Here is a 10,699-nt window from a genome sequence, read left to right on the forward strand (position 1 = left end):
AGCCATATTTTAACTAGTCTCTCTTCCGTGTTTTACTATTATAAACATCGCTGCAACCGGTCACTTTGTACATGTTTCATTTCTCAGAGAAGCAGGTGTTTCTGGTGATTAAAGTCCCAACAGTTGGGCCAGCTAGTTTGTGCATTTGTAATTCTGATAGCTATTACCAAGTTTTCCACCGTGGAATTCTGCCAGTTTATAGTACCACCACAATGTGTGAGAGTACCTCTTTCCTGATACCTTTGCCTGCAAGGGTGTTAGCCAGCTTAAGGGTCGTTGCCAATCTGATACGTGAGAAATTATATTTCTGCATAATTTTACTTTGCATTTTTCTTATGAACCAGGTTAAATGTGTTTTTGTGTGTTGTAAGACCCGTTTATATTTCCTCTTCTGTGAATTGTCTCCTTTGCCCTGTACCCTGTTTGATGTTTTGTCTTTTTCTTATTGACTTTATAAGGGAAATTGGTCTATCCATTTTAACTATAAGACAATACCTAGTTCCTCTTAAATTTGCTGTATTATGGCTATAAATAGCTATTTAATGTAGGGAATTGATCTTCCATCTAATGATTCTTAAAAAAATTGTTTTCTGCACATTTTAGCTCTACCCTACAAAGTTCTTAACAGCTGCTATTTAATTTTTTAAAATTCAGGAGAAAATTATTCAAAAACAGTTTGTATATTTAGTAGATATTCAATAAAAAGGATACTTACCTCCTAGGAATTAATTTTTAAAATATTTTTCTGCCCCAGACTATCAAACCTTATAGGCATTGAATTTCCTAAATTTATCAGAATTTCTGTCTTCTAGGCCATTAAGTAGATTTCCAGTCTGAGAGAATTTTCTGTAGAATACTGTCTCTGTAAGTTTTATTTCTTTATGTTTTCACTACTACTTTTTTTAATCTAAGGAATTTTGATTAACAGAATCCAGAGTATTGGAGAACAAGGTCATATAGCTTTGTTGGGACATAGTCTGGGCGCTTATATTTCAACTCTGGACAAAGAGAAGCTGAGAAAACTTACAACAAGGATACTTTCAGATACCACGTTATGGCTGTGCAGAATTTTCAGGTAAAAACATTATGGGTTTTAGTTTCCGATAAAGACATTTATGAGTTGGGTATCGACTGTTGAGAGATCTTTTCTGGAGCTATACTACCTGGGTTTAAATCTGCCTGTTCCCCTTTCTCTCGGAAGGGTTGCTTAGCCTCTCCATTCCTCAGCTGCCTCATCTACTAAATGGGAATAGCACTAATATCTTTTTCATGGCATTGTGAGGATTAAATTAGTTAATGAATTAATACTTCTGAAGAGCTGAGAACATAAGCACATATATGTTGGATAATGTCAGCAGTTCCTTATTTTTAGGATTCCTAATGGGCACAGGTTGATAGAAGACAGAGCAGTGAAATAGATTCAGATATTTTTTATCAAAGTATTAGCTTGTGCATTAGTAGAAAGGAAATGCTATCATGAAGAAGATGAGTATATGTTATAAAATTGGAATTTGCTTAACACTGTGATGATGTTGGCATCGTTAAGGAATTATAGCAGATTAAGGATTCAGTAGAAGACACGGGACCAGTAGTTATTTTTGTGTTTGTGTTATTACTTTTATGGAAAACGAATGTTTGCCTAACATTGGAACATTTAACTTGGGAGACCCACTTTTCAGATATTGGAAAAGAGGTTGGCTTGACGAGATGTAAGTTTGCTTAACTATATTGCAAAGGAGAAACTTTCTTCTCTTAGAATAAAAATCTCTCCCTCCTTCTCTAAGAGAAGAATAGAAGGCCCCAAACAGATAATAGTGAAAGCAAGTTAACCTGACTAGCATTTTCGACACTTGTTTTTACTTCATATGTTTTAGAGCTGAAACTCGGCTGAGAACTGTGCTATCCAGCGCTGGCTTTCTTGTAGAATAAGCCCAAACAATGATTTTCAGCCTTTTAATATCTGAGGGACTCCTGTTCTCTACTGGTTTTCATAGTTTCTTCTTTCTTATGGAGTTAGGTATGGACAAAGGGCCCTTTTCCCTTCCTCATAACCTTCAGCTCTAAGGAGTTGTCAGCCATCGAAGACGAGGGTCATTCTTGTCTTCTTGGACTGATCTAGGTGACAGTTTCTAGGCTGAGAAAACAATTACTTCCATGATTATAAGATTGAGATATAAAAATCAGAGTTACCCAGAGATAAGAACATACCGACATATGGGTGTCTCTTAACAGGTATGAAAATGGCTGCGCTTATTTCCACGAAGAAGAAAGAGAAGGGCTTGCCAAGATCTGCAGGCTTGCCATTCATTCTCGATACGAAGACTTCGTAGTGGATGGGTTCAATGTGTTATATAACAAGAAACCTGTTATATATCTCAGTGCTGCTTCCAGGCCTGGCTTGGGCCAGTACCTCTGTAACCAGGTAATACGGTGTAAAGTGGATATTTTAAAGATTCGATGTTTTAAGGGCCGGCCGAGTGGCTCATCTGGTTAAGAGCTCACTCAAGAGTGCAAGCTCTGAGCAACAGGGTCGCTGGTTCGATTCCCGGCCCGAGCTGAGCTGCTGCTGAGCTGCCAACAGGTGGCAGGATGGCTCAGATTTAAGAAAAAAAAAAATTTTAGATAAAGATTTGATGTTTTTGTTCTATCTTGGAACGTATTAAAATGTGTAGATCCATTTCTTTAGCTGCTGGTCTTTCCAAGAAAAAAAGATTAAAAAAAAAATGTGCTTGTTTTGTCATTATAAGAAAATACATAGATGTATATTAATGAATTCACATAATGTACTTTTTTTAGTTGCGAATAGGCAACCATAGTCATTGTAATTTATTTCTTTCCAGACTTTAATCAGAGTGCATTTGTTTTTTTCCATGGTTATATCTGGCTTTTTTCACTTACTGTTATAACAGGTGCATGTAACCTTTTCATAGTTCTTCAAAGTTAGATAGATTTCCAGTCAATCTAGAATTACTAGATCAAAGAACATTACCATTTTTAAAGTTCATGGTCCATGTTGCCCAATTAGGGGGCTACCTTGAGACAAGAAATTGTTAAGCCTCTTGGCCAAGAATGTTTTAAGGGGCCGGCCGGCTGGCTCAGTTGGTTAGAGCGCGAGCTCTGAGCAACAATGTCACCGGTTCAATTCCCACATGGGCCAGTGAACTGCGCCCGAGCTGAGCTGCCAACAGGTGGCAGGATGGCTCAGCTGGTGAGAGCATGTGCTCCTAACAACAAGGTTTCTGGTTTGACTCCCTCATGGGATGGTGGGCTGCGCTCCCGCCCCCTTCCCCGCCCAGTGGAGACTGGACTTGGAGCTGAGCTGCGCCCTCCACAACTAAGATTGAAGGGCATCAACTTGACTTGTAGCTGATGGGTCCTGGAAAAACACTGTTCCCTTCCCCAATTCTCCAATAAAATCTTTAAAAAAAAATGTTTTAAGGCCGAACCCTTAGGATTGGAGGGCTTGTCTTTTGTAAGATAGAGGCGCTTTGGGGAGATATATGGAGGAAATTCCAGAATTTAATTGGTTCTGAACTATGGTCACTGGTGGCAAGAAATCATGTCCTCTTCTTGAGGATGTGTAAAATGGGAAGTTTTGTAATGTCCCTACAGAAACATGAAACAAATTACTTATTGAGTACATACTGTGGGCCAGGCTGTTAGGGACCCGATGCTGTCCAGTCTTCGAAACATGTGTGAGGGTATTGTTAAGTGAGAACGGCAGGTGATAGAACTGTACATATAATATGGTCATATTCATGCTTTAAAAAGTGTTTACATGCTTATATGTGTATTTTTTATACCTAGAAAAGTACATTAATATAAATACATTTATACCTAGAAAATGTCTGGCAGGTTACATACTAACCTGTTTAACCAGTGGGGGATTGGTGGCTTATGTGGGGCATTTTCACTTTTAATTTCTATATTTTTTATTGTGTGTTTATTTGGGCTTCACTTTCATAATTTAAAAGAAAAACCCATTAAGGGGGAAAAAGTGTGAATAAAGTGCCCATTAAATTTTTGGTCTTTAAATTTACCAAGTCTTAGTTGTATAGAATAGTCTGCAACTGTTTAAAACTTTCTAAAGCTAACAACTCAAAGATTTGGAAGCTAAAAATGAAGAATATAAAATCTGACAGTTATTATCTTCATAACACTGGCTTCATTCCTCTTAAGAAATGTACATCTGCTAGTCCATATTTATTGCTTTTTAGGAGTAGGTGGACCCATAAATAAGATATTGTTCTTTGAATGCCTTTAGCTGGTGTTATTTACCCCCAATGCTTGAAGAAGGATCCCAAATTATTCCCCAAAATGCTCAGGGTTCAGTTGTTTATTAGTTTGGAAGTGTTTTTGTTTTTTGGTATATAAACTATACCAAAGATGTTTGATCACTTACAAAATAGGTTGATAGTTACTCAGTTGACTCATTCAGAAAATTGTAAATTGTCTCTGTCCTCTTATATGACATCTCAGCTCCTGGAAATACACCCCTTTTTTTTGGCTTGACTTTCTAGATGTACTTTGACATCTATTCATAATACTGAGACTTCCTAAGGAGAAAAATTGTTTAAAAAGAATAATTATGACTTGTCTTAGAACTACAGTCTTTTGAAGGCATAATAAGAGAGTGGTGACAAAAAGTTATTTTGTAAAATTGTGTGTTTTTTCTTGCAGCTTGGCTTGCCCTTCCCCTGCTTGTCTCGTGTTCCCTGTAACACTGTGTTTGGATCCCAGCATCAGATGGTGAGTTCTCCTTTCGGTTTGTAAAATAATTTGGAATTGTGTTTTGAAACTGTGTCTTCCATTCAACTGTAGTTCTGTTTGCTGGCTTCCAGGTAATTATTAGCTTATTCATTTATTGCTTAGATCTTCCCAGTGTATAATACATGCTTCGGGTTTGAATGACCTTGAAAGTTGGTCAGGAATACCTGGTTCTTAAGATCTTGTAATCACTATGTCACCTGCTTGAACTGGAAGCATGGAGTCCAATTAAGCACCAGAAATTTCTTCTAAAGCTCATCATTTGAAATGGTTATCACTGTTTCCTGGATTATGAATGGGAAGATTTTGAAAATGAGGGTCTTCATTTGTTATACCGAGATTGGATTCTATTTATTTTTAGACATGCAAGTGATAAAACTTTCCATACTGAAGCTACAAGGAAAAGGGATAGGTTTTAGGGTTCTGCTTTTCTTTTCTCAAGGTGGTTTGATTTTTCTATACATTAATTCAGATACATTAATGAGTAATATTAGAGATACATTTTTGACTATTTTTGGGGGCCTGAGAGAACATTTTCTTTCTTTATTTTTTATTTTATTTTTTTTTATCTGAGCCCTCCTGCCACCTGGCAGCTCAGCGGCTGCTCAGCTCAGGCCGGGAATCGAACCGCTGTTGCTCAGAGCTCAAACTCTTGAGCGAGCTCTTAGCCAACTGAGCCACTTGGCCGGCCCTTGAGAGAACATTTTCTTTAAATGTAAATGTTTAAAACTAGAGAAATGTTGGTTCTGTATATGCAGTCTTTAATTTTAATCACACTTAACTAATTTTTCTAGTCCTCAAGAAAAACTATTTGATTTTCATATTTATGATTAGAGAAAAATAGAAGAATTATCAAGAACAAGAGTTGATTTGAGGGATTAATTTGGAGAGTTATGCGCTTCTTTTGGAAATCATAATTTTTCATTGTACAACTTTTATGATGGCTGCCTTATGGTCTTACGGTTTGTATTTTAATCCTAGGATGTTGCCCTCCTGGAGAAGCTGATTAAAGATGATATAGAACGAGGAAAACTGCCGCTATTGCTTGTTGCAAATGCTGGTAGGTGTCATGAACCTGATTCTTACATTTTGAACATAGAGAGGCTAGGTACTGAGCCTAAAAAAGACCAAGTCTTAGAAGATGTTTGTGTGCCTCATGTTTAAGATAGTCTGTATTAGCATTGTGGTGAGAATTATAATACTAAGGTTGGCTCATTAGATTCCCTTTAATTGTCGGTTTGTTTGGGGAGTTATTTTGTTTGTGTGTGTATACTTTTTCATTTAGGTCGTAAGTGCTTCTCCTTCATGTGCTTCCTTTCTAAATTGAATTTTAAAATGTCATATTTAAATGTCCACCTTGTTGACAGGAGGCCCACTCCCACTTTCTGCCCTGTTCACCATATTGTATATAACATTGTACTTGAAGTTCTAGACAGTGCAATAAGGCAAAAAAAACCTATTAAATGACATACAGATTGAAAAGGAAGAATGAACTCTTTGTTTGCAGATAGCATGATTGTACAGATAGAAAGTCCTAAGAAACCAAAGAAAAGCCATTGGAACTAATAAGCAAATCTATTACGGTTGTAGGATTTCTGTAGACTAGCGATAAACAATTGAAATTGAATTTAAAATGCCATTCATAATAGCATCAAAAAATGAAAACTTGGGCTGGCCAAGTGGCGCGATGGTTAAGAACTGGCTTGGGACGCCAGAGGGCCCCGGTTCGGATCCCACATATGAGGGCCAGTGACACTGCCCTCCACAGCTAAGATGCTGAACAACAGCTCAACCTGGAGCTGGGCTGCCGTGAGTCGCTGGCGTCAGCGTAGGCTGCAGCCCTATGGCAGTGGGTTGCCATGGGCTACCGTGTGTAGCCAGCAGCCAGCGTGAGTGGCCAGCAGCCGCAGTGAGCGGCCGTCCAGAGGCCAGCAACTGATCTGCCTCGCCCGGCAAGAGCGCAATGATGGTGCCAACTTGGGCCAGTGAAGCAATGTCCTCCACAACTAGACTGAAGAACAAAAGGACAGCAACTTGTCTGTTCCCTTTACTCCAATTTCCCAGCACTGTTCCCATCCCCCCAATAACCCAATAAAAATCTTAAAAAAAAGAAAACTTTATTAATAAATTTAATAAAAAATATGCAAGATCTGTACACTGAAAACTATAAAATGTTGCTGAGAGAAATTGAAGAAGTAATGGAGTGATGTGCCATGTACATGGTTGGAAGACTCACTATTGTTAGGTCAAAACTCAATCTATAGATTCAACTCAATCTATATCAAAATCTCAGCATGCTACAATTTCTTGTAGAAATTGATAAGCTGATTCGAAAATTAATATGAAAATACAAAGGATCTAAGAATAGATCTAAGAATAGCCCAAATAATTTTGAAAAAGAACAAAATTGGGACACTTACCCTATCTGACTTTTAGACTTACTATAAAGCTACAAATAAGAGAGTGTGAGATTAATTGAAGAGAATAGGAAGTTCAGCAATAGACTCACATGTATATGGTCTCTTGATTTTTTTCACAAAGACACCAACATAATTCAGGAGAGAAAGGGTGGTCTTTTCTACCAGTGGTTTTGGAACAATGGATATCCACATGGAAAAAAATTGAACCTTAACCCTTACCTCACTCTTTATACAAAAATTAATTATAAATGGTTCATAGATATAAAATATAAGGGCCAAAACAATAAAACTTCTAGAAGAAAATATAGAAAATCTTTGTGACCTTGGGTTAGGCAAGATTTCTTAGGACGTAGAAGGCATGAACTGTAAGTTGGACTTCATCAAAAATTAAAAGCTTTTGCTGTTTTTTCATCAAGAAAACGAAAAGGCAAGTTTTGTACTGGGAGAAAATATTTGCAAAACATTTTTTTGACAAAGGAGTGTATCAAAATGTATAAAGAAGCTTTATGATTCAACATTATGGAAACAAATAATAGTTTTGTAAATGAACAAGAGATATGAATAGACATTTCACCAAAGAAAATATGTGAATGTAGAAGCACTTAAAAAAAGACGCTTAACATCATTAGTCACTAAAGCGATGCAAATTAAAACAACAGTGAGCTACTGTTACATATCTGTTAGAATGGAGAAAATAAAAAGTACAATGCCAAACGCTGGTGAGGATGCAGAGCAACTGGAACTCCCATCCACTGCTGGCAGGGAGGTAAATAATGTCACAGCTATTCTGGAAAACAGTGTGGTGGCTCCTCAAAAGGTTAAACACAGGGGCGGCCAGTTAACTCAGGTGGTTACAGCACAGTGCTCATAACACCAAAGTTGCCGGTTCGATCCCCGCATGGGCCACGGAGCTGCACCCTCCACAACTAGATTGATGACAACTACTTGAATTGGAGCTGATGGGTCCTAGAAAAAACACACTGTTCCCCAATAAAATCCTTTAAAAAAAAAAGGTTAAACATAGAATTACCACATGACCCATTAGTCCCACTTGTGGTATTTATAAAAGAGAAATGAAAATATGTCCACGCAAAGAATTGTATGCAATACTCATAACTGGAAACAACCCATGTGAATGGATAAACAAATTGTGGTATATCCATCTCGTGGGCTGCTAAGCAATAAATGTAAATATATATATATATATATATTTTATATATACATCTCTCAGTTACATATATAATATATACATAACATATTTTATATATATGTATATATATAAATAATCAGCAGAGGTGATTTTCAAAAACATGCTTACTGCTAAAAGCCAGACACAGAAGAAGTTACATAGCGTATGATTCCATTTATGTAAACTTCTAAAAAAGACAGAATTACAGTGACAGAAAACGGATCAGGATTGTCTGGAGACAGGGGGAGTGGAGGGAAGAGTGAAACTTCAAGGCAGGTGAGGAAACTTAGGATGATGGGAATATTCTCTACCTTGATTATGTTAACCATACACTTTATAATGAGTGGATTTATACTTTAATTGTACTTCAGTCAATAAAGCTGATTACAGGTGTCCCTCTGTATCCATAGGGGATTGGTTCCAGGACCCCCCTCTGCCCTATGGATACACAAATCCATGGGATTGATGCTCGAGTCCCTATACAAATGGTGTAGTATTTGCGTATAACCTGTATTTCATCGAGGCTATAGCAGCACATGCCTATGCATTACTTTATTTGCATGAATTCAGCGTAGTGCTCAGCGCATAGCAAATTCAAGTTTTGCTTTCTGGGATTTTTTTTTTTCCCCCAAATATTTTTAATTCACGGTTGGTTGAATCTGCCGATTTGAAACCCGTGGATACAGAGGGCCAACTATATTTAAAAAATAGTAATAAACAAAAAAACACATATCCACCTTCTTGCTAGCAGGAAAACCACCACTTCTGTCTGGTTTAGCATGTTGTATGTTTAAAAGGAAACCTAAACCCACCCACATTCAATCATCTGATAGATGGGAGAGACTTCAGTTTACACGTGACCGAGTGACTTACCAGTGTGACTACACTGCTAGTCACAAGTACACATCCCAGGGGTTAGCCAGCAGACATTGCCAAAAAACTGGAAAAGAGAATCCCATTGTGGTCCAGTCACTGAAACAGCACTGTGCCTTATGTTTTGATGGGTCATATGACATCATCCATGCATTGGCCTTTGATCTTGTTTCAACTGAACCACACATGTCAGTTAGCATTTTTTAAAAATTTGAGACAGACTTGTGTGTGGGGAACTGTTTTCAACTCTTTTCATAGCATAAACCCTGCAGAAGAACCACTTGGCATCAGTTGTGTTCACTGAGGCAGTGGGTGAGGGTTTGAGGTCTTATTAGGTGGGAGTCTGCTAACTGGCCACTTAGGATAGTTGGGAGACTCTGTATTTTACTATGCTTGTGAATAGGGAGCTGCCCAGCAAAACCTCGAGTGTAAGTGAATTATCCAGGGAGTGGGTTACAGCATTTGATATGTTCAAACTGACTTCAGGAGACATGTTCTATATGAAAACAAACAACCTCCACATTGGGTTTAAAATACCTCGAATTCATCTGTATTTTTTATAAAGGACACACCTAAATAAAAATAACCCAGAAAGTAGCAAAAAGTAAGAATAAAAAAGGATATTTTGGACAAATGCTAACAACAAAAGTACTGTAGCAGTGTTAGTGTGAGGTATAATAGATGTCATGTTAATTATAATTCATGTAATCTAAGAGATAAGTTATGAATGCTTATGAACGTAACTGAAATATATAAAAGAAAGACTAAAGGAAAAATTGATAGACTGTAAGTATAAATTGACAAACCCACAATCTTGGTGGGAGATTTGAATATACTTCTCATGAAACAACAGATCAAGTAAATGGAAAATATAGAGGATTTAAACAACACAATTAACAAGCTTGTTTTATAGATACATATAATGGAGAATACATAGTCTTCAAAACTTGAATAATCACCTTGCAAAAGTTGATTTTTAAGCCAATCCACAAAGAAAATAAAAAATAGAATGGTACTAACCTCACAGGGAGGTAATGTATATAAAAGCTCTAATCATGCTGTAAAGACTCAGAAAATGTTTGTTCCTTTTAGTATCCTTTTGTGTGTGTTTTATCCTAGGAACTGCAGCCGTGGGGCACACAGATAAGATTGGGCGTTTGAAAGAGCTCTGTGAGCAGTATGGCATGTGGCTTCACGTGGAGGGGTGAGTGCAGTCTGAGGCCTGTGTGGTTGGCCCGCACACAGTGCTCGTGAGGAGCAGACATCCGGGCTCTCACTTTGTCATGACATTGATCACTAAGGGCTCTGTGGGCTGCAGGGAAAATCACCCCAGTTGGCTTAAGTGAGGAGAGATTTGATTGGTTCACATAACTAAAAAGCGCAGTGACAGGACTAGCTTTCTAGCTTTAGGCACATCAGTTAGCACTCAGTGTCGCCCCCCCGCCCCCCG

At 37.7% G+C, this 10,699-nt stretch overlaps 1 protein-coding gene across 2 annotated transcripts in view; it reads left to right on the forward strand.

Moving 5' to 3' along the window:
* PDXDC1 (pyridoxal dependent decarboxylase domain containing 1) overlaps positions 1-10,699 on the forward strand; it is a 41,610-nt gene that overhangs the window by 9,658 nt on the left and 21,253 nt on the right. For both annotated transcript variants that reach the window (XM_019666103.1, XM_019666102.1), the window contains exons 5-9: positions 929-1,075; positions 2,233-2,422; positions 4,681-4,749; positions 5,749-5,827; positions 10,369-10,453. In XM_019666103.1, coding sequence (XP_019521648.1) covers positions 929-1,075; positions 2,233-2,422; positions 4,681-4,749; positions 5,749-5,827; positions 10,369-10,453 — 570 coding nt within the window. The remainder of the gene's footprint in view (positions 1-928; positions 1,076-2,232; positions 2,423-4,680; positions 4,750-5,748; positions 5,828-10,368; positions 10,454-10,699) is intronic.

The sequence above is a fragment of the Hipposideros armiger genome, unplaced genomic scaffold (assembly GCF_001890085.2).
Source record: "Hipposideros armiger isolate ML-2016 unplaced genomic scaffold, ASM189008v1 scaffold_460, whole genome shotgun sequence".
In the NCBI taxonomy this organism is placed as follows: Eukaryota; Metazoa; Chordata; class Mammalia; order Chiroptera; family Hipposideridae; genus Hipposideros; species Hipposideros armiger.